General features: G+C 38.4%; 1 protein-coding gene across 1 annotated transcript; it reads left to right on the top strand.

Annotated features, from left to right (window-relative positions):
* Positions 1 to 9,854: 9,854 nt before the first annotated feature.
* On the top strand, positions 9,855 to 23,960 carry ankrd10b (ankyrin repeat domain 10b). The gene is made up of 6 exons (XM_063887342.1): positions 9,855 to 10,198; positions 11,027 to 11,179; positions 12,201 to 12,292; positions 20,163 to 20,428; positions 21,173 to 21,274; positions 23,300 to 23,960. The coding sequence occupies exons 1-6, from the start codon at positions 10,001 to 10,003 to the stop codon at positions 23,530 to 23,532; spliced, it is 1,044 nt and encodes a 347-aa protein (XP_063743412.1). The 5' UTR covers positions 9,855 to 10,000; the 3' UTR covers positions 23,533 to 23,960.
* The last annotated feature ends 212 nt before the right edge of the window (positions 23,961 to 24,172 follow it).

Genomic DNA, 24,172 nt, shown 5'->3' with positions numbered 1-24,172 from the left:
TACGCTTAGCTATTTAGACTTTAGTATGGGTCAAGCTCCCTTCATTTTTCTGAAAGTTGTTTAGGGGCACACCAAAATGACTCGACTGACCAGCATAACATTACCCTGATCTTCATGTCATTTTCCACATCCATGGGCATATTAAACAAATGCAATAGTGTTTCCTTTAGCCTCCCAGCCTGTCCGTCTTAGGCTTGTGCAAATGAACGACATCACAAAAAACATCTCTGGAAACTGGAAGTATTTCTGGGCCCCATGTCATTACATGATGGAAAAGTTATCAGACAGCAATTTTTACAGGCACATTTTTTACCCCTAATAAGTAAACTGAACCTAAGAGTCGTGGAGGCCCCCTAATAGGGCTCCAGCTGTGTCTCGGCTCTGCATGCACAATGACGTAAATCTCAAGCTGATATGTACACAATAACCTTAAATGGCACCATTACAGACAGATGACAATCTGTTACTGTTTTTCACTCAAATGGCTCAGCATCTGCTCAGACTTGACTGTAACATCCATCACACGGTTTAGCTACTCTGCTGAAGTGAAATGAAGGGTGTGTGAGGTAAGCCATTAACTGGGTAGAGCTGTCAGAGGGGCAGCAACCGCACAAACGTTTGTGCTGCATTTACGTCAGACAGCAGCTGTGGTTCATCCCTCCCCCTGCAATACTATGAGAGTCAGCCAGCCAGACAGGCTTCAGGACTGGGAAAGAGAAACACTGCAAGGAGCCCCATGTTTGCTTTTTCAGACATGCTGATATGCTACACAATGGGTACTCACAACACAAAGACAAACTAGGGGGATTAAAGTGGTAGCCCATGGCATTTCCACAGAGGTGACAGTGAAAGATTCATCCACGTACATACATAAAGCTTCCATAATCCATGACATGACATCTTCTATAATCCTCCTTGGCATTTAGGCACAGCTGAGTGATTATAACAGGTGTCATGTTGTGTTTAAGACAGGTTTACGCTGGCTTAAGCTCTGCAAGATTCTGTCAACAAACATAAGTGTGCGTGAGGGTGTGAAATAACCCTGCTGCAGACCCATAAAAGCTGTTTATTGTTTTAATTAGGGAGTGCGTTGCTGTTTGGGATTTGAACTTCCCAGCCTTAATTCTCCGCAAACTAGAGAAGTGCTGGAAACTTGAGAAGAAACCAGGAAAAAGGAATGAAACAAAATGGGCCGGCGCTACTCAAGGTTAAAGGTTTCAGCACAGGGATAATATCACCAGGAGAAACTGTCATTTGTATGATACAAAACATATTCCTCTCCCTGCATTTAATAGGGGTTACGCGTCAGGAAATGTTGAGATTCTGTCTCCATATTGGTCAAATCCATCAAGCGCCAAATTTGGAACAACCTTCTTTTTTTTTTATGTACCGTAACTGAATGGGGAAGTTGAGGACATTTCTCACAGTTAGTACTTCAGCCACTACAGTATTTTCTTAACAGCTCTCTATTGTATCTGAGTTAACCGGTGTAAAAGTGAGAATGTGAGTGCGTTATCCGGGATTAAAAACACTCAATTGCTCCATAACAAGGCTGTATGTCGTTAATTAAAGTACTAACATGGCTGCTTCAGGCTTGTTTGTTTCTGTTAAGCAGTGCCCTGACTGTTTATACATTTGTAAATTTGTCCACATTCACTGCACTTGTCTGAAGTCTTTAATGCTCACTGTTGAACTAAGTCTGTATGTTGTCATATCTATTTGGTGATGTTGTTTGATAGTACTAGTCCTAGTACTAGGATGGGTTAAATGCAGAGGACAAATTTCACTGTGTGTGCTTTGCTGTGTGCATGTATGTGACTAATAAAGAGCGTTTCATCCTCCGATTCTATCTTCTAATCTATCTTTTGGCATTGCAAACTTGTATCATTTGAGTTGATCACTTGAAACGTCATTTCTCATTAAGCAATTTGTAAATACATCAGACGAGGGCTAACGGCTCGTACTATACTAAAAAGGTTTAGACGTGTATATAATGTCAACATTTTCAACACAACTTTTTTCCAAGCACAGCACATTATGAAGCTTGTCATGTTCATAATCTGCAACGTGACGGATATAAACATACTATAAAAGGCTTTTCCACTTTGTTTGCCAGCACAGCCGCCCTTTGTGTTGTGTAACCATCCCTCATGTGAAGATACAAAATGCATGCATATGGCTTTTATTCATTTTTTAATTCTTACAAAAGTTGACTAGTGTGGCTGCAAACAAAGACAAAAAAAGACAATAGAAAGAAAACACAAATTTAAGAAAACACAACACAATTTCCAAAAGAAAGACGGTATTATGCGTTTATGTAGCTACTTTGGAAACATTGATTGTGCCCTTTAACGTCATTCAAGCTTAAAACATCAGACTTCAGAAGGACAAGGAAAGAAGGAAAAACAAGCTCATAATCTGTCTCTGTAGGAGCTGATCCTATGATGGCGTCAGACTCAACCTCCAAAGCTGCTCCCAGCATCCCCCCCCCCTCTTCCCCTGCATGCCCAAAGACTGCATCGCTACTGGGCTCATTGATCGCCTCATGTCTCCCTAGAGACCACCTCATGGCGTGCATAAGTGACTAATGACCTACTCTTACAGGTATATCTCTAGTCTTGTTATTGTTTTAATAGATGGAGACAGGTGCAGAGTGTTACTGTGCTGTCTCTTGTAGACAAAAAAAGAACAGTGTTGTGATGGATCAAAGAATTTAGGAGACAAAGCAATGTACAACAGCAGATACTCTGAACCAGTGTGTGTGTGTATGTGTGTGAGACTATATAGCGTACTCCCTCTCTTTGGTGACGCAATGACTCACAAAAAAAGCCCACAAATGGCACAATATGTACACCTCAATCCCATGCAATCCAATATATCAATGTATGAGGGCTAATGGGGGGGAGGCAAAAGACGTCAGAGAAAGAAGGATCAGCATGTGCAGTCCTGAGATCAGAGAGAAAGGAAAAGAAATGGAAGGGAAACATATTTCATACATCGAGAAAATACCACAGAGTGATGAAGGAGAATCTCACGTTATCATTTATATATGTGTAACAGTCATGTGTGTTACTGCTGACAGCATTACATCCACAAGCATTATCAAATTTGACAAATAAAAACTGCCAGTATGTTGAGTCACAGGGATGTTAAATATAATTTGTAATCCAATGTAATTAAATGCAATAAATCAGGATTGTAAGATTTATTAAGATTGACAAAATAAATAAAACACTACTGCAGTTTCTAAATGCTGGCATAAAAAAAAGTAAATATTCTTGACACAGCAGATCAACCAGAGCATTTCAGAATGTTTAAATAACAACTATGAGCACTCTCTGCCAAGCTGTTAAACCTTATGAGCACCAGTAACTTTATAAAAGCTCTGTCTTTGTATCAAGTTTCCAAAGCAGTTTATAATGAGCTGAGCAAACTCCATCTGCTCCAGAAAATGCTAGGAGGTGGACCTCGAGTTTTTTTATTGTTATGGTTAATATATCAGATTAAGTCATTTGAGGATCACAGTCTTGCAGCATTGAATTTTCCTGTTTTTAAACATATATTTATTTTGTATTTGATTGTGAACCATTTTAAGACATCTAATCTAGAATGATCTAGACCTGACCCATGCATGTACAAGTCTTCAAATGGTTCAAAGCTCTGCATACAGCCTTATTAAAACTATATGTGACCACATTACATCAGCTTTAGCTTCCCCTCATTGGCTCTTACTCATGTCAGACTTTAAGGTGGTTCTGATGATATGAATTATAAATTGCCACTTATTCCTACATCTGCGGTCTCTTTAACATTGTACTGTTCTGCTCTCCGAGTACAGTGCTCCTGTTTGTTGCCGGAGTTACACAAGGCACACGGCTACAGGGTATTTTCCTATCACTTCTTATGGAATAACATCACTTTTTATATCAGACATGATTGATTCTGAGGCCTTTAAATCCCAAAATGTTTCAATTTTCAAAACTTTTCCTTTTCTGGCTTCAATTGTCTGTGTTGTATTTTATTCTTACAAAAGGTTCAGTCAGTCATACAGAGAGCCTCACTTTCCGCAGAGGGAAAGACGAAGAGTAAAGTATGTGTTGCAAATTTAATCACCCCATCATAAGGGGTGATCCGGCATTTGTGACAACGGAATGTTTTAGGTTCAGCAAAAGATGAAGGTCAAACGGAGTTCAGAGAGTGTAAATAATAACTTTGTATGAAACCTTTTTAATAAGGATTTTTCCCAAGCTTAGCAAAGACGTGAAAGCCAATAAATAGAGATACCATAAGCTAGTGAGAATCACACATTGGTATTATGAAAATAAGTGAGTAAAATACTTTTCTGTTACAATGGCGGTTGGGTCCATGCCTCAATGTATCATGAAAGCCTCAGAGTCATGCAGAGGTGAATAATATGAACTTTCTGAGAACAAGACAATGCTTCTGAGCAACCAACTTACCCACTTGTGTGTGTATCCCTCATGTCTGCGCGTCCTGGAAAAGGGATCCTATCCCTTCTCAGTAATCGTTCCTGAATGTATTCCCATCTTTGTCCTGTTAAAGTTTTTTTTTATTCATTGTGGAGAATTCCTTATCTTAATCAGAGAGCGTCATATTATATACCTTCAGGCAGATTTCTGATTTCTTATATTGGGATATATAAACACCATCAACTTGACTCGATCTACAAAGGTGGTAAATGTAATTAACTCCATTGTGGTTAGGGATAGCAATGATGAGAAAGCATGGTAGAATATATTTCAGAGTTGGGTTGTACGTACCAGAGTGTAGGAATACTCTGTTACAAGTAAAAGTCCTGCAATCAAAATGTTGTTCAAGTGAAAGTACAAAAGTATGAGCATCAAAACATATTTTAACGTTAGAAAACTAAAAGTAGTTATTCTGCAGATTGGCTCATTTCAGAATAATATACATTGTATGTTTTGATTATAATTATTGATGCATTAAAGTGTTATCAAAGTTAGTAAAGGCTCAGCTAGTTGTAACTACTTTGTGTACTGCAGGATAGAATATGAATTTACTCCATGTAACTAAAGTCTGATTTGAGTGGTAAAATGTAGCATAAAATGGAAGTACCTCAAAATTGTACATTACTTGAGTAAATGTACTTAGTTTCTTCCTACCTCTGAATTGTAATGTAACTTAAAAAATCTAGGTCTTCAAATATTCTTATCCAAACAAACATCGCCAGTGTTTTGACTTGCAAGCGTTAGCAACATAAAGTCGAGTATTTTTCATTTTGGAACACACTTGTAGGTAATCAACATTACAAATAGCAAAATGCTGATTTCATCTCAAAAGACTGCTCTAACATTTAAAGTTTACGATTACAATTTACCAATGTGTGGATAAGATGCAGTTCAAATATTGTTAAACTTAACCTCTTATTGTTTGTCTTGCTGACACCTACAATACTGGTCGGTCTGAGGCTGGGAAAACATTACCAGCAGGAGGAAGCTGCAGGCTCGGGGGAAGGATTTTTACCTTTGACCTAGATAAAGAAAGGCAGGAAGAGGGAAATACTTGGGAAATGCGAGGGCTTGTTGGAACACAGCGTCTGAACTTTATCCTGTGATTCTGCATGCTTCATGAATGTTGTAAGCTACTTGTGCGGTGAAGAAATGAACAACACAGGAGTTCTCTTATGGTGTACACAGTATTTCAATATAAATACACACAATTGCACACACTGAACCACCCAACATTTATAATCTTGTTACATTTCTACATGTTTTAATCTGAGGACAGCTTTAACTTTGGCTGATACACCCAACAAGGTGTAATGGATATTTGCAGATGACTACCCATAAACATTTTTACTTTTGGTTTATTTGATTTAACTCCATAGACATTTGCACATATCCAATTTCAAATGGGATAAAACAAAACCATAAAACAAGTATAACATATAAAAGAGAGGAGGTTAGACTGTGAACACACCAAACAAGATGAGAGAAATCTTCAGATCTTCAGTTTGTTGATCATTCTTTCTTACTTCGTATGTGTCTAAGAGAAAGAAAAACTCTAAAATACTTTTCTCTTAAAGTACTGAATTCTACACATCTGAGATATAGAATAAGACATCATCAACATACAGAGTTTTCTTATGATCAATATTGTTGCTTTTAATATTTAGGGTCTAATCTTACACTATTTGTAAAGGTTTTCAACCTGTTAGCAAAAAGAAACCATGAGGCATTTCTCCATTATTAGGGTGTGAAAGTGACTATTACTTTGATATTTCAATTTCTCCTGCAGGCTTATTTTCACACAACTTCTACCATAATTTCCCATGTGTACAAATTACTAAAATCACTATGAATGCGGAAAGATGATGTCATTAAGTCTATTGGAATAATTATCCTGCCTCTCTTTATAACAACAGTTCTTTCAACCCACTTTCCAGACGTAGTTGAACGCCGTGTCACGCAACCCGAACAATGATCAGCAATTATCTCCAGGTTTAGGGAAGGGCCCCAGGGTGGAACGATCAAATGCTTTTAATAGTTTTCAAAATAGCTTTTTGAGAAAGCATTCACTGACGTCACCCCGTGAACTTGGAATTCAGTTATTCCAAAAATCAGATTTAGAAATGTAAAGGTTTTAATCATTAACCCAATTTCAACATTTAAAGGTTCAGAGACAAACTTGGTTAGTAAAATGACAGCCCCATGACAAACTGTACATCATGAGCAAAGATGATTAAGGATCAGTATATTACTTTGAGAAATAGGTAGAACCCTGGGTGTGACCTTTTTCTGAAGATCTCACTTATTTTCCTGTAAGTCGAACATTTATAACTAATCTCCATGCTGTTTACCACATTGATACCTAACACCTCTGCATCATTGCTCTTTCATCTGTCTAGGGCTGAATCAGTGGTGTATTTCAGACGTCACCCAATAATCCTTTGTACTCCTATAACACAATCTGAGGGGAAGACTGGGAAGAGCATGTTTGTATGCATGACAAATGGGATGTGCTGTGCCTCTTGAATAGCAAAAACACTCTTTGAATTCATCACATACAGAATTCTAATCTGATTTGTCAGTGTTGAGGCAGAGCTCCCCTCACCTCAGTAGGCTCATCATTATAGATGTAAAAGCTTAGTGGATGGAGGTGAACTTGTTTGGGGTCAGTCCCTCTGAACTGAGCAAACAGACAGAAGTCAGGGAAGATATTGACCCAGGGCTGATAAGCTATCAGTGGACATTCCTGTGTAGATGTGTAATCAAGGTCAACGACAGATCAAGACAGGATAACTGACATCGGGTCCATAAATTCACACAAGAGTGACGCATGAAGAGACACAAGGACTCATTAGACTGACATAACTCTCATTAGAACTGAATGTGAATCTTCTACAAAAAGGCTTTAATGATCCAGCTTGATAGCCATCTATTACCCACTTTCCTTTAACTTCACTCTAAATATTGTGTTCTTGTATAGTTATTTTGGTTTACAAAGAATATTTTAGCACCTTACATACCTACTGTGCTTCCAGGCGTTTTCAGGAGAGTGTCCGTCTGAAATAAATCAAATTATAAGAAGAGGGTGTGTTGGCAAGGTACAAAAGACACCGTGTTAGGCTTATTGTACTGCCTGATCGCTTTAAAGCATGTCTTGTCAATGCAACAATGCAGTTCACTTTATACTTCAGCCTTACAGGACCAATTTTGGCAGTACGTTCATCACACTGTTATGTACTGTACATTTTAAATGCTGGGTGCCTTATAATCAACTTATAACACTATCTCAAATTGTTACTTAACTTTATTAAAGCATAGGACAAAAAACGTTTGCTGATTATGTTTACTAGACATAAGAACTAGTATATTAGGGACAATTTGTATAGTTTTTAGAAAACTGTTTCAGCAGTACTATCAAAACTCAGAACACGGACGTTGCATATTTCAATTGTTGATTAAGATCAATTGCAAATTGAAGAGAAGTGCATTGGAGTTTCACTTGGTGCAATAAAGACGCTGATGTTTCCCTTTAGATACATTAATATAGATGCATTAAGTATTGGGTACCCCTATGAAATCTTTGTTAACTGATGCTGAAAAATGTGTGAAACCAATGGAAATATTTTAAGACGTGCAAGAGGTGATAAATACTAAGTGGATCCCAGTTATATTACGTGCGTCTTAGTAATCAAGCAAAACAATAGTTAAGTACATAGTATACTAGTATAGTAATGCATTCTTAACAAATTGATTAGAACATGTTCCTGCATGTGGCAACAAGTGACACACAATCTGATAAATATCTGGAGCATCTGATAATTATTCCCTGCATAATTTTTGACATTTTGTGTGTTATTCATATGATTTGATATGAATTGGGGTAGGTGTCCATGAGCCAGAAATGCTGACCTGGATTTAACTCATGAAGAAAGGTGAAGGATGTGCGTGGGGAGATTAAGTGCCTTCACAGTGCATGTTAAACTATTGTGCCAATGAAGTAGAGCATGACACCATCACCGTAATATCAGTGTGACGTACGCCACTGGGATTCATTAACATTCCTTTCGTTCCAAAGACTTTCTCATAACAGAAAACTGCCGTGGAGCTCACCCAGTACATACTGTGATAAACTCCAGCACACCACAACTCCCCACAGGATAAACTGGTTTATAATAATGAATGGTGAATATTTCCAGTGTTGGCGCTTACTGGTATATGCAAAACAAATCTTCAGTGTTAAACAAAAAACAATGATAATTTTTGGTGATATTTCCACTGTAATTTCTTTACTGTCCACACTGGTCAGCGTCTGGTGCGTTTTTTCTATTTCTTGTTTCTCACTCCCATCTTGTGGTGAATAAGAAACATAACACTTACTTTGAAGTTCCCTAAGTGAGACTAGGCAATGGTAAATATTATTGTTCTGTTTCTGTCTGTAAGAGAGAAACTGGAAAGAGATGATGGGATGTAGAAAACATTCTGACAGTGATTAATATAAAAGAGAGACAACGGCACTGTTTTGTGTATACAGAATTACTTCTAAAGTTAATCTCAAGGACATGTGAGACTGTCGAGTTAGACAAGTACAAGTCACAGTGTTTATGGTGCAACATCCTTCTCTTTATGTTCCCGCAGTTTTCTTGCTGAGATTCGACGGTTGAATAGTAAAATAAAGATGAAATTTAGTACAAAAAATAACAACATATATGCTTCAGAACACATTTTTGCATAGACATACTCTGGTTTGAGAAGGGACTAGTTACTATCTGTGTAAATAAATGGCCATCTTATTATTGTTATCGAACACCTGAAAACAATTAAAAGAAATAAGTATGTGGACTCTTATAAAACATTTGCAGCATTTCAACACAGATAGAACAATGTCATGTTCATCAATTAATTTAGCTGCAATTATCACCGTACCTCACCCATATATCAAAGCCAAATCCAAAGTCAAAACAATATTTTCAAGTGCATGTCATAACATTTAACGTAACAATTAAATACATCAAATAAGTACACATCCATGGTAATAATCAGCAGCAATAAGAAGAAAAAGACGTGAACATTTTAAAAGAGCCACTAATAACATTATTAAATTGTAAAAATGAAGTGAATAACGCACATAAGCAATGGCATTGGAAATACGTTTTTGAAGTGATTCTGCCCCCTGGTGGTTATTCCAAAAAATAAAAGAAGGCCGTTTCCACAAATGATTCAGACCCACCCTACTGTCCAGACGGGGGCGACAATGCTACAGGAGAAGAACAAAGCCCGGAATAATGAATCCAGTCCAGAATGAGAAATAATACAGTCCGCAGTTTGCAGCTCACTCCCCGTTTCTCAAGTTTCCCCCCGGCGCGTGCTGTCTGCTTTGTGTTGTCAGGCAGAAAGACGTACCAAGCAGGGTGGCGCGTGTCCTGATTCACAGGCACCCCAACAACGACCAGAATAAAACAATAGATAGTGCTTTTTGCAGTAGTAAGCTATTATTTAAAGTTTTTGCTACAATGTCGGTGGGTCTGGAGTCTGGATTCTCGAGTGAGGAGGTCTTAAACAGCCGCTTCCCACTCCACCGGGCGTGCAGGGATGGAGATGTCGGAGCCCTGTGCTCCCTCCTTCAGCGCACCTCAAACCCGGCTGACCTCTCGGTGGAGGACACCTTTTACGGCTGGACGCCCATACACTGGGCCGCTCATTTCGGAAAGGTAACTTGCAACTGCGTTTTTGGCGCTCCAGTTTTTTCTAAATGGTTTCCAAAATGAGCGCCAACGCACAATCCTCGTTTCGGCCATTTCCTGATGTTTAGCCTCAGTGTAAGCTGATGAGACTTAACACGCAGCCGCAGCCATCGTTTACTTGATGCAGACAATGGACCATACAAGTCAAATTGACGCTGTTCATAACCTTAGGGGTTTTCAAGAGACGATGCCGATATCCATTCTACATGTTATGTGAAGTTACGCTCTACAAATAAGAGAGCGTCGTTAAGTTGAGAATGAATAATTTTATTTGAACATAATGACCGTAACATCAGACGTCGACAAAGAAACGGGAACGTTAGCCCACAATAAAGCTAACGTTCGCTCAACTGACGTCTGCTCACCGTTACTGATATAACAACAAAATGAAACCAGGTGGTATCTTAGCAACAGTTATTATATATATTTATTATAATATATGTTTTTACTTTTTTTTCAAAAGTCTCTCAATGAAAACGAGTGGCGACTTGCAAGTGAGCTTTCAACGACACTTTCAAACGAACTGACCTCTCCCAAACAATTACATGTGCCAATACGTGTTTCGCTAACGACACCCCAGGAAGGGCAGGCCTGAAGTCAAATACATTGGATGCAAGCCAACAGTAATAGATCTGAAGACTCCAGGCCACACAATAGTGTTGCATGGTTGTCTCTACTGTAGTATGCTTGTCCAATCCTGCCCAATGTCTCTGTGGGAAGAAATGATTGAATAAACCACTGCACATATATAATTATCTGTCTCACTCCTAATGCATTGGCCTTGTGTCTTTACAGCTGGAGTGTGTCATGCGTCTGGTTCAGGTGGGCTGTGGTGTGAATGCGGTGACCTCCAGGTTTGCACAGACCCCCACTCACATTGCTGCGTTTGGGGGCCACCCTCAGTGCTTGTTATGGCTACTTCAAGCTGGTGCAGATATTAACAGACAGGTATGACATCCAGAAGCACACTTGACACATATCTGCATAAAAGTTCACTTTGGGACTTAGACCAAACTTGCCAAGTAAGATTCCTGGAGAGGTGCATGTAAACATGATCTTTAACAAAGCGTACAGGCAATGCTACCAGGAAAGCAACACTTTACAAAGGGGTTGTACACTTTCACTCAATTTAACCGCAAGTTTCAACAAAAACAACGTGTATATGTATTCCGGCAGAGGTACACATGCATTGACAGAAAAAGGTAGAGCAATGCAAGAGGTCGTCCTCCACAGTTAAGATTAGACTGATCCCATCAAGGAGGATAACTCATAAGTGGGGCCCCGGCCCAAGCTGTTACTACATGCCCCTCAATCTCATTTACTGTTTATTCTTACTATGTTTATCCTATTTTCCGGTAATGCATACTCTCAGTGTTATGTGTATTGCTTGTTACGTCTTTCCTTCTCTGTGTATTTCATGCACTGGCTATATTTTCTGCTCGGCTGCACTGCTGGGAGAAATCAGATTAGCCGGTCAAGGATTATCTAACAATTGTCGTCATCATGAAATGGTTTCTATCGATTGCCTTTAATTTTGCTCAGCACATGTTGGAATCAACACTTTGAGAAACAGTTATTTGTGACTTACATTACACTCCCAACATTTGGACATGGCTGGAGCTGGAGAGCAGGATAACTCAGTTTTAAGCTCCGCCCACAGGCTGCCTTCTGGTGTAGTTTTTTTCCCTCTCTTTGATCTGCATTCCTACTAATGTGTAACTGTAAATGTGTGTGGGCGTTAGTGAAGTCTGGTTGAAAAGTTCAGGCTCTGCCCTGCAGAGTTACGCCCTGTTGTCATCTGTTTTTTTAACCGTGGAAAAAGAGGAGGGAGGCAGTTAGGGAGGGTTTTCATTAAAAACATACTCCTTCATGTTTAGTATCCCACACTGGGTTTTGGGTCTTACTACTGTATTGGTGCACAACACAGGCATGTTTTTTCGTTTAACTACAGTCTTTTGTCATCAATCAGGACTATGTGGGCGAGTCGCCCATCCACAAGGCTGCTCGTGCAGGCAGTCTGGAGTGTATCAACACTCTCTTGATTCAGGGAGCGAAAGCTGAGTAAGTCCTGTGATCAGATCTGTCTCTTCATTTCTTTTCCTCTTTACTATCCAACATCTATGTTACACCTTTGCAAGGGATCACCACCAAACTGAAACTGTAGCAGTGAGGAAATAAAACCGCTTCCACAGTATTTCAAGTTCTAGAGTCAAAGGCTCTGCAAATACCTTTTAAAACAGGTCTGAAAGGTAGATTAAAGAAATTATGAAACAAGCAAATACTAAAACTTTGAAGTAATTTTGAGCTCAACATTTTTATTCTGTGGCTGTTCCTTGACAGACGCAACCGGATGGAAGCTGCTCCATTAAATGCTAACTTTACACTGTATTACTTAAGGCTCTATTGTACGTAAACACTGCTGGGCATACGTTTTTAAAATATCAGCATAACTTTTAAGGGACGTGCAGATTTCGTCTTTTAAATATCCTGCAAATAAAACACTGCCTTGACCTGCTACTGTGACTTTAATGCTGGTGTACAAATAAGCTCCAAGGAATTGTCTGAAACGTTCATATATTTTGCCAGTGGTTATAAAATAATGGCTGTGTGCAGTTTAGTAAGTTTATTAAACAGCAAGTAAAAGCCTGAAACCTTTCTGGTTGGATAATGCTAAAGTTAAACAAAATCATTCTTTAACCATCCAGCCTAAATGGTTTGAAGATGGGATGAGATTCAAAATGGAATAACTGGATTGGTGGTGGTCTCTTGAAAACGTGACATTTTGTTAATCCTTGAAATTGTTGTTTATGATTGCAACAATTCACATGAAGTTGTCCTCTTTGTGTAAAAACATTAGCGGAGAATATTTGTTTTATCTGAACGTATTCTAAGTAACTTTCATTCACATTCAACAGAAACGTTCGTACCACCTTTGTGATTTAGGGAAGCGCTGCATTTCCCGCCACATAAAGTAAATCATTAACTCGCCGTGCCTTTCAGCTGACGGCTCTGTAATCCAGCACAATAGACTCGCATACCAGAGGACAACTTGATGTAAAGGTTGATAAACTGTTAGGAGGCCATGTTGCATGATCTTTGTTAAATCTAGATTTGTGGTTTTCTTTGTTATTAATATTTGTTTTGGTTAGTGTCTTACATTATACAGCTTGACTAGATGACCAAATGCACATTCCCTCTTTTTTTCTGAGGCCCTTTTACATTTAGTAAGAAAAGGCTGTCATTATGTTGCAAAAAAATGAAAGTGCATCAATCGTCCTTGATCGGTTACTTATTTAAATTATTAGGAAACTGCACGTTAACTGGAATACCATATCTCCTAGTTTAACGAAACACACTTGGATCCAACCTTTGTACAAACAGATGTCAATCTGTACAAAAAATGCTCTTGGTAGTGCGAAGATAAAACAAAAAGAAAACCGATGATCAGATAATGTGAATGCTGCCAGGCCACCCTTTTTTCCTAAAGCCTCGTGCTTAGTCACACCTTTTTCAGTTGGCAGCTCTTTATCAGTGTTATCAGTGAAATAATACCTTCTGTTATTGTTGGTGCACCCCAAGCTTGAAGAAAGGCAGAAGAGACACAACCCATATTTGTTGTTTCTTAAATGTAGATCGTGTATGACCTGAAGAGACACAAAACATTTACAAAGGGTCGTTACTCTTAGTGTTGCCTTTCACGTCTTAACAGATCATAGTTACTATTTCTCAAAGACCATTTAAAGCCGTCAACACAATGGACTTGGCGCTTAACCCAACATATTTCATTCAGGCATCTAAATGTTACTTTTTGAGCTGCTTGTAATTAAAACTCTTTCATAGTTTCTTTAATTTGCCTGTATTTTTTGGCTAGAGGAACTATATTAATGCTATGATGCTGACACTAAACACTGCAGCACATTTTAAACAAAGATTCATATTTGAATGAGAACTTCTTCTTTCTTGGCTATTCTTTAACTTGCAGTTTCATTTTTTTGCAACAAACCATATGCCCTTTTTTAAATGCCATTGACGTCCAGAAATCCAAAACAAACCAGGGGTTTTAGAGATGCAAAAGATCTGTAGCTTTTTTATGTTTTAACGTGAGAGAATTTGGCGGTCTTTATGAATCTGAGCTCAGCAAATTACGCCAAGAGAAAAATATTAGATTCACCGTGCTGAATATTGACTCTACTTATTGGCACTGGTGCAAATGAGGATAAATCACATTAGTATTTAAAAATAATGTAATGAATTTTGATACCAGTTACGCTGACTTTTGGGCCTCCAGTTAATTCTGGTTCCAAAGAGGAATGCAAACACATTTATTCAGGGTTATTGAAACATTCATGTAAAACCTATTCCATGCTGTTTCTTAGTGGACTACTTAGTGACACACACATACAGTAGAAATAAAAGGCCTTTAAAAATGTTGTATACATGTTTGTTAGTCCAAATTGTTGAGAAACATCGATTTTTAAAATGATAACTCCGACTGTAAACAAAGTGATTTGATTTATACTCTTTAACTTTCTTTTTCTTTGAAATTCCTGGTGGATTTGGCTGTTTAACTAGCCAAATAAAGCCCATTTGTTCATGTATACATGTTTAAAACATGCTTAATCTCTTATCGGGGTCTGGTAATGTGCATTTGGTTATCGGCTGATGAGTAATGTTTATGATGAAAATGATGTGTGATTTATTTTTTCCCCCCTGCAGATTATAGATAGTGCATTTAGTTCAGTTTATTATCAGGTTATTTTTCCAACTTATGAGCCAGAAATGAATAGAGGTACAACTGGGAGGGAAGCTATAAGAGGCACACTAGGCGGGAATGAGGCTCATGACAAAATAACTAACTTCAAAATGAGTATGCTGTCAAATGACAACTGTTATGTTCAAATTTCTCACTGATCCTTAAAAATATAGGGGGTCTAACGTAAATAATAAAGATTACCCAAAGTTTCAAAAGAAATTGAATGCCGAATAATCCTTGTTCAGTTTGATAGAGAAAAATAAATATTCTATTGAATTTTAAATCGTATTGATATGCTGAAGAAAAAATGCATTACATTAATAAGTTAATAATATTTTAATGATCAAAATTGCTTGGCAAACAATCTACATTACAATTCACCTACTGATCATTAATCCAGGTTTCATTGCTATCCCGTCTTATTTTCTTTAGTAGGTGCAAGACAAATGCATTCAAACCAGTGGGTGATTGAGGTCAATAGGCTGTCAAATGAGCTTCTAAGCTATAATGCAATTAATTGTAATATAAATATAGAATAAATGTGAACAAATAAACAATAAACGTAACATATGTCTAAGTATTCTTCTCGTAAATAACCCATTACAATTGACAATGAACCTCCATTTGAATTCAAGCTCAATTATTATACCTTTTTATTCTAGGTTCAAACCTGAGTCAGATCTTATGCCTTTTTTAAAGGTAACGTGTTCATTTGAGTGGATACCTGCAATCGTTCAGTCTTCCCTCTTCAGAGCTCTTGTCATTTTGCTGTTCTTAAGCGGGCTGGTTTCTTAATCCTCGAAGACGACGCACCAGAAGAAGATCCTCTGCAAATACATCAAGAAAAAAGTAAATACTTCACTGTATATTTATTTTTTAAAACTTGCGGAGACCTTCGATAAGACACTCAGATTAAAATATAGGGCCCGTGTCCGTTTTAAGCGCCAGCGTCTTTCCAGTCGACTCGCCACGCCCAGGGTCTTTTTTTTTCTGGTGCATCACCTTTTTTGTGAGGCTTTTTCGAACACTTCAAGCTGAAAAGATTTCAACTATTCAGAAACCTACACACTGATGGCCCTATTTTTCGCAGGAACTTGGATAGCCCCAATTCCGGGTGATGGGACTACAATACATGTAGTATTTGAAGGACAGAAGAGGAAGCTGCGCTAAATCCTGATGCTTATCCTTATCCCATTTGAAAAAGGAGAAGAACTTTCCATTGGGGCAGCTAGTACTTCATCTGGGTTATTTCAGCTCAGCAAGACTGGAACACTCTTTATGTCTTACCATTCCTTGAAGAAAATCTGGTCTTAATTAATCACTTCCTCCTTATCTTCACCCCATCAAATCGTACATTCAGTCCTTGGGTTTCATTAAAACAACAATTAAGAACTAACTTTAGCTAAAGGAACTTTTTCTTAAAGGCAACTTCAAAGAATCTAATTAGGATCGATTTGTCTCGTATTAAAAAAAATAGATCTGATGTGGTTTAAAATGCAAACCGTGAATATTAAATACATACTGTATACAAGAAGAAATATTAAAGCTCTTATTGTATCTACCTCTAAATGGAATCTAGACGGGTTATAAAAAACTAAACCTTTCTCGAAAAAAACAACTCATTTTTAACAATTGATTCATCAAAACCCTTTTCTTATCCTTTGTCGTGAGCCTCGAGATGTTCAGGTGTTCTAGCGAGCTAGCTGCAGGCAGGAGTGAGCTTAGAGGCTGCCGGTGACGAGAGTAGAGCAGAGACAGAGGCTCAGAGCAGCGGAGTGAGATGGGTTAGATTTGCATACCATCATGTACTGAACTGTGTAATGCTAACTCTCATCCTGTTGCAATGGTTATTCACTGTCATTTCACTGTACAGATATTTTACTTCATACACAGAAATGTTTTATTTTGAATGTCACAGTATTAACCCTATACAATATCATAGTCTGTTTTGACTTCTAATCTTTGTCACCTTTTCCTTTATGAAAGTGACAATAAGTTGACAAAAAAAAAGTTTTTTATACTGAAACAGAATCGTACGTCTTAATGTTTTGCAGCCATTGAATTGGAAATGACTTGGTTTTTTCAAGTAATCCTAGAAAGGGGAAGAATAGACACTGCTGAGTCTGCCCCGTTCCCTGGGATAGCCGCACTGTTGTGGCATTGAGTGTTCTCACTATCGCTTCCTATCTACACACTGGCAAACTGTTGAGGTATTTCTTGCGGTGATTGGTTTTAATGCTAGGTTTTTATGAATCAAAACTAAAGTTTTAGACCTGCATGCTTTGCTTATTATCCATGATTGTTCCTGTATCTAGTCTTTTTGTTTTTATTTTATGATTTTTGTTTTTGATTTTGTGAACTAACCATAGGAGCCCTTTATATGGACAGGTTTAATCACGTGAGTCCCATGTCAACATGTAGCATGATATTAGGCTGCCTCTGGAAGGTTAGAGGATAGTTAGAGAAGATGCATATTGTGTGCTTAGGACGGAAAAGCAAAGCATACCAGGCAATTACAAAGAATTAACGCTTCCTTTTCAAATTTCCACAAAACCTGGGTGAATAAAATACTCTGTTATCCTGTTTTTGGATAAGTGCTCACTATAGATGTCAGGTCTCACTTAAGGAACACTGTTTCAGGACATTTTGAAGGGACTATTGATTTAGCAATAATGAAGGTCTCTAGGATAAGTATGTTGCAGAAAAATTAACGAGTTTATAATAATTCTTATCTGATGTAAGCTAAATATGTGTGCCTAAATCACGTTTCTATTTGAAATGTGTTGTTGGCTTTCCTGTGGATCCAAAACAAAAACACTTTTCTCAACAGATGCTGTTGTTGTGCTACAGCACTGGAAATATTTTTGCTATTTCTGGTCCAACCATAAAACAAGGGTGGGATAAGCAAACATCTGAGAATCTCTGAGTGCTTTGTCAGTAAAAATGAGATGTTTTATTCCCTGAAAAGAGCGGATGACTTAACAGCCACCCTCAGTGTACAGTTTTTTAGCTTGAGTAAACTGAGAAAGCCAGATCTGGGGAGAAGGGACGGTTTAGCGGCTCCAGAGGCTGCAGACTTAATCACTGCACTTCCTCTGCTCTAAAAATATGTCAAGTGGATTTTTAAACATGGAAAGAATTCCAATAAATGTATTTGACAGTTATTGATATTTGTTTAAAGGTTATGATTATAACTTCAGTTCCTTAAAGTTACATTTGCTAACAGCAGTGATGTTATTCACTGGGGCCTCAACAAGTTGTTTAGTCTTAAAAGTGTTTCCAAACTTCCAAAAATGATTTCACCGTTTTGAACTCTAGATGTACGTTCCTGAGAGTGAGACCTACCCATCTATCTTACCGATAAATTGTTTATAACATAAAAAGAACCTTTTGGACTAATCCTTTGGAAGCGTTAATTTGATGGGGACGGGAAATGTGCAACAAGATATTGTGTGATTTTATTTAAATTTTTTCAGTGTTAAATCCTTTATGAAATGTATTCATGTGCATTAGCTGTTGAACTGTTTTTTTGTTTAGATAAAGTGCAGAGAAGTTGTTACACGAAATGAATGACCAAACGGTAACAGTGTCCTTTAAATGAATTTGATTGATGTATGGAAGTCAATGTCACTTGGTTTTAACAAACTAAATACCATTAAATAAATAACAAATAGTGTTCGAATAAAAAGTAAGAATGCAGTTTGTCTCTAAATCGACAATTCCTGCTGTCTTGTGCACACAAGCAAACATACACACCTGCAAATGATAACGTTTTCTGTTTCCCTCATATTTGTTATATAGCAAATATAAGCTTGGACGCAGGCCAGGGTCCCACTTCTCTGACAAAGACCTGACTGTTTGCTTAGAGAACTCATTCTGCAGTTCAGAGACATTTAGACACAGAACAAGTGCAGTATTGTTGTGTAATTGGCCAGTGGAGAAGGGAGACTTCTCATCATTAGGCTAAACGGCTGCTATTGTTTAGAGGAAGACATTTATTCCAGCACAATCATTTCACATCAGCACGAGAACATTAAATCATATCATACAGGAATGACTGCACTCGCAGCTGTTTTGACTTAATTACGTTTACAAATGGAGTACTTATTAAGTAGCATTGCTCATTTGCAATACTGAGACTGTTTATCGTCATGGTTTAATTTTTGCAGGGACATTGCTTCCATGCTCTGGTCTGAAATGTGACACCTGACACAGCACTGTTTGCTCATTCATTATTGAACTAAAGAAAACAAACCTTTTTTGCTGCAACTGGACATGATTAACACAAATGTAGGGATTGCAAGAACTTTAATTGGACTTTATTCATTCTCATCATTCTTGAAACCAGAAGAAGTCTTTACAGCTTGACCAAAAAGGCGTGTGGGTGTCTAATGGTTGAAGATTGTCCTTGTTTCATTCTCCTTCCTAATCCCTGGTTGGAGTTTCCTCTGAAGATACAACTTACATCAGGGCCTCCTCTCTGAAAGATCAACCTGATCCTGTCCCAGAAGAATTCGACACTCTTGCTTTCAAGGGAACACTTGTTATTTTCCACTTTACACACACACTCATTATACACAGTGTACATTCAAAGGGACGTGTCCACCACTCCAGGTTTTATTTCCAACTTTAATTTGAGCCTTGGCTACATCATCGGCTGGAATTTGGAGGCAGCTTTAAAGAAAATCCTTGAGCACTATTCCTGATGGAAATGAGAGTTGACGGCAGCCTTTCACCCTTTGCAAAATCCCCCTTGATGACGCATTTCTTCCAAGACCAAGCTGTTTACATCTACAGAAATCAACAGATCTTTTTATAGCAACATCTGAGTCAGATGACTTCACGTTCTTTTCAAAAATAAATGCCCCTACATTTGTCTTAATCATGTCTTCTTGCAGCAGACATGTTTCCCTTATTATCTGGAAACTGTCGAGGTTTATGGAAGATGCAGATGATCCAAAAGGATCAGTCGTCATCTCTCATGAGAATGACGAAGAAGATGTGAGAGGGTAGAGCAGCACAGGATATTTCTTTACATCTGTGTGTCTGTCTGTGTGTGAAGAGTCTGTATGTGTGTGACTGTGTGCGCGCGTCTGGGCGTGTCTTATTTTGTTAGTTTTTTTGTGTAAATCAAACGTACAGTGAGTGTCTCTAACACGCCTCCTTCTCGTTGTGCAGTATGAGGAATGCCAGTGGGCTGACGGCTGCCGACCTGGCCCACGCCCAGGGATTCCAGGAGTGTGCTGAGATTCTCTCCAATGCCCAGAACTTCCAACAAAACATGGCCCAGTCCCACAACGGGACATTTCTGAATGGCATGACCCAGAATGGGGGCTACGCTCGCCCCACTATCCAGGGACGCAGCTTCTTGAATGGCATGCCCAACAGAAAGAGGTCTTTTGATGGCATGGAAGCAAACCCAGGGAAGAAAGCTAGACCTAATGGTAGGTCCCTCAGCTCAACTTATCAGCATTGAGATTTAAATGTTTTTAAGGGGAAACGGATCTACTGTTCTCCAGCTGGAACATCTAATATTAGTTTTGACTGCTGCACATGCAGTCAGGCTGGACAAAATGACCAGACATGGCTGCTCAACACAATAACTCAATACTGTCCCATGTGGAATCTGTTTGTCTGCATGACATACATACATTATTGATCCCAGTGTTTTCAGACCTTTAAAATACAAATACTTAAAAAGTGGAAGAGGATTACCAATTCAAAATATCAAATATTGTGGATAATTGAAATGTTCTAAAAAGGTCAAATAAATAGTCAAGAAAAAAACCCACACTTGGAGCTCCTGCAGCAGGCTGCCACTTGGCGTCAATAGCAAGTCCTACAAGATAAGAAGGCTAAGTATCATTAAACGTATTCTATATGTAGGCTTAAATCCAGTCTGCACTTATCGTACAATCCCCAAGGGGCTTTGTATTACAGAACAGACCTTTGATGTACTGCAGTATTAGAGTGGCATCGGAAAAACAAAGAGCTTCTTAATCTCTGTTGAGCACACTGCAATAGAGTGGGTTTGCACTTTCTAGTCTTAAGAGTATATGCAGGTACATAAAGATATTCAGCTGGGGATATCTAACATCTTGGCCCAGATTTTCTGTCATGTTTGAAGTTACATATGAAGTTATTTTCAAATGTCATTCCTGTTATTTTTGTATGCATCTTGCTCTCAGGTCTGGGCATGCCGACAGAATTGCGGAATGGGAATGGGCCACTGGGTGGTGCTGGAGAAGCCCAGATGGAAACCATGAACCTGGAGTCGACTGTAACCTCAGGTGGGCCAGGACCCTTTGCATTTGGGCTTAATGGGGTTGCACCCCAACAAGGGCTGGGGGCCATGGATCAGTGTGAGGACAGAGGGGGGCCGCAGAGGTCCAGCCCTGCAACTAAAGAGCTGGAGGTCATCACTGTGGCGTCAATGCAGACCCCTTGTCGCTGCACCAACTCTTATGCCTACCTGTAGAGGGCTTGTGCTAATGATCACATCTGTGCAGTATATCTTTTTGGTATCGTCAGGCAAATTCTTTTTTATGTTGCAAACTGCATGCACAAAAGATCCATTGGTTTTGATTTGGTGGTAAGCTACATTTGAACAATGTATAGCAGTGTGTGTTGTATTTTATACTTATCCATGTATCTAACTATACTCTGACGGATCAAACATTGAGATTATTTGTTCTACTAAATGCATCCGTCCAGTTATAAAGATAGTTGTTGTGTAAACCTTTTTTATTTTAAGGTTCATGATAAAAGGAGTTTTGTTTTGCACAGTTATACGGCAGCATCCCAGATAACGCAAACTTATTGGCGATCCCTCCAAACAGCAACCACCAGTGAAATGTAGGTCATATTGGCTCGATGGATAAAAATAGTCTCGGTCACGTTTGAAATCCGTCATGACTGCCTTTTTGATTATACCTCGTTGTATAAAAGGAAAAATGTCAACTTCATTGGTCCCCTGAATATGTTACTATGGGAACGTGTGATTTTCAGCATGGAACGGCTAAAGCATGATCATCCCATTAAGCTTAGAAACATGGTTTCTTTGCAATTCTATTAAGAGAAATCTATATAAACACATGTAATATCTACAGGGTGATTACCTTTGAGTAATATGTTGAGTTTACCGATGCTGATTGATTATTATGACATTTATATTGAAATGATGAGGGCCTTCGCACTCTTTAATATACACTTTAGCATACGCTGTTTTGTATTCCAGAATTTGTATATGCCAAAGCATATTCCAAATTGAATGTAGCTCGTAAAGTATAAACGATTCATTTTGCAGCTTTCCTGTAGTTTGTAGATGTCATGTACTAAGACATTGTGGTCTGTTTACTTGGAATTTGGTTATTCCTGTTTTTCATGCTGGTTCATTTTGGCTGTGTGCTTATTTGATGGTTAAATATGGTGAATGTTTTTAGGCAACTATAGCAGAGCTTGAACATCTCTATGTTATATTCTAATACCCCGTCTGATTCTGTAACTGGGACTTTTCCATTTTACAATCAGTAGTTATGAGTTAACCATACCGCTCAAGAAAGTTTGCATGGATTTGCAAAAAGCCTTATTTCTTGAGCGGTATTGAGTAGTGGAACAATAACTTTTGGTAAGGGACATTCTTCTTTCTGAATTTTGTATTTCATGTTACTGTTTTTTTGTTTTTTGTTTGACATGGCAGAACATTTGAGTGTATAGACTGACATTTGGAATATCCGATGTTTAGTACTGAGCAGGTTGAGCTTTGTACTTGATTGTGTGAAATCATTAAATGTGGATTAATTTTATAAATGTGACTGTGGTGGACTTTTGTTTTCTTAAAGTACTGTGTCGTCATGCATCTGTCCAGTCCTGTTTATATGGTTTCTGAAGTGCAGAACAAGGACTTAACTTCTCTAAGGAATCACATCTGCTTCTTTTGCTAGCGTTGGGATTATGGCATGCCAACATGTCTTGTAGATTTAAGGTTTCCTAGAGGGGACGCAGTATCTTAAATATCAAAGTGAAGACAGAAACATGTCACTGTATGTCAAAGCACCCTCAGATCAGGATTTGACTCATCTGAAATGGTCAAAAATATGTGGCTTTATGTAAAGGCGTTGGAATTAATTTTGAAATTGGTTGATCTACTTTCTGTAAGGGTTTTCTCAAAGTATTTGATCATTATGAGTCCCCTTCTTATAATTGTGCAAAACAAAATCAATCCTCCCTGTCTCTCTTGTTATATTTAAGGAAGAGGAATATGGTAACACAATTATTATATATAAATCCCCTTTGACAATTTGTCTCATTTTCAGTGGCAGGTGAGAGACACTGTGGGGACTTTTCCTCAAATGGTCACAATCCACCACAGCCTTCATTTGGGTATGAGCCTGCGGCAGAAATCCTCCACGGCCAGCTCCTCTACAGCGACTCCTCTGAGAGCGGCAGCAACGCAGGCAGCCAGGTGGAGCACCAGAAGTCTGTGAAAGCGGAGCAGCTGTACGACCATGCCTTCTTCACCACCATGCTCCTTTACCACGGATCCTAAAGTAGAAAAGATCTTGTTGACAGGCTGTCCTCTTTTGCCTGAATGTCATATAAGCCTAAAAAAAAAGTGTTAATTTGCCTTAAAGCCATTGAGTGGTGCAGTAATTCATTGAATGTTTTGTTTTTGGAAAGGGCCGGCCCATAGTTGTGGATGGACTGATATATTATTGATTGTTGATGAAGTGGATTTTGTAGTTTGTGCTGTTAAAGAGAAAGTGTTTTTGTTTATAATTTACGTTTAATTCAGCTGTAAATAGCCTTGTTGTAATATACTCTAAACTCAGCATTAACTAGCCACTGACAATACTTACATTTTGTTTGTGTCAAGTGGGAGTGTGGGGGGTCCCTGCCTCTTGATGTTATGAAAAAACATTGACTTCATCCCATGTTACTCATAAAGAATTAAAAACAGGTTTTGCAAAAGTTAAAGTTTGATGGAGTATATTTGTTGCTGCAGAAAGTACATAGTTGCAAATTGAAAACAGTTGTGAAAAAAATGAATCGTACTTATTTTCTGTAACATTTTTACACCTGTTACTCAAAGTGTTTGTGATGCAGAATCCTAAAAGAAATCGCATTATGCAAGCGTCTGTAAAATAAATAAAAATACAAAATTCGACATGGGGCTATCTCCCTACTAT

Source organism: Eleginops maclovinus, chromosome 7 (assembly GCF_036324505.1).
Source record: "Eleginops maclovinus isolate JMC-PN-2008 ecotype Puerto Natales chromosome 7, JC_Emac_rtc_rv5, whole genome shotgun sequence".
In the NCBI taxonomy this organism is placed as follows: domain Eukaryota; kingdom Metazoa; phylum Chordata; class Actinopteri; order Perciformes; family Eleginopidae; genus Eleginops; species Eleginops maclovinus.
This window is presented reverse-complemented; position numbering and strand designations above follow the sequence as displayed.

Bases quoted from the DNA above. Each gene is read 5' to 3' on its own strand.
- ankrd10b (XM_063887342.1), top strand. From the start codon at position 10,001: ATGTCGGTGGGTCTGGAGTCTGGATTCTCGAGTGAGGAGGTCTTAAAC. The intron at 12,293-20,162 runs GTAAGTCCTGTG...CTCGTTGTGCAG, and splicing joins ATTCAGGGAGCGAAAGCTGA to TATGAGGAATGCCAGTGGGC. The intron at 21,275-23,299 runs GTGGGCCAGGAC...TCTCATTTTCAG, and splicing joins GGAGTCGACTGTAACCTCAG to TGGCAGGTGAGAGACACTGT.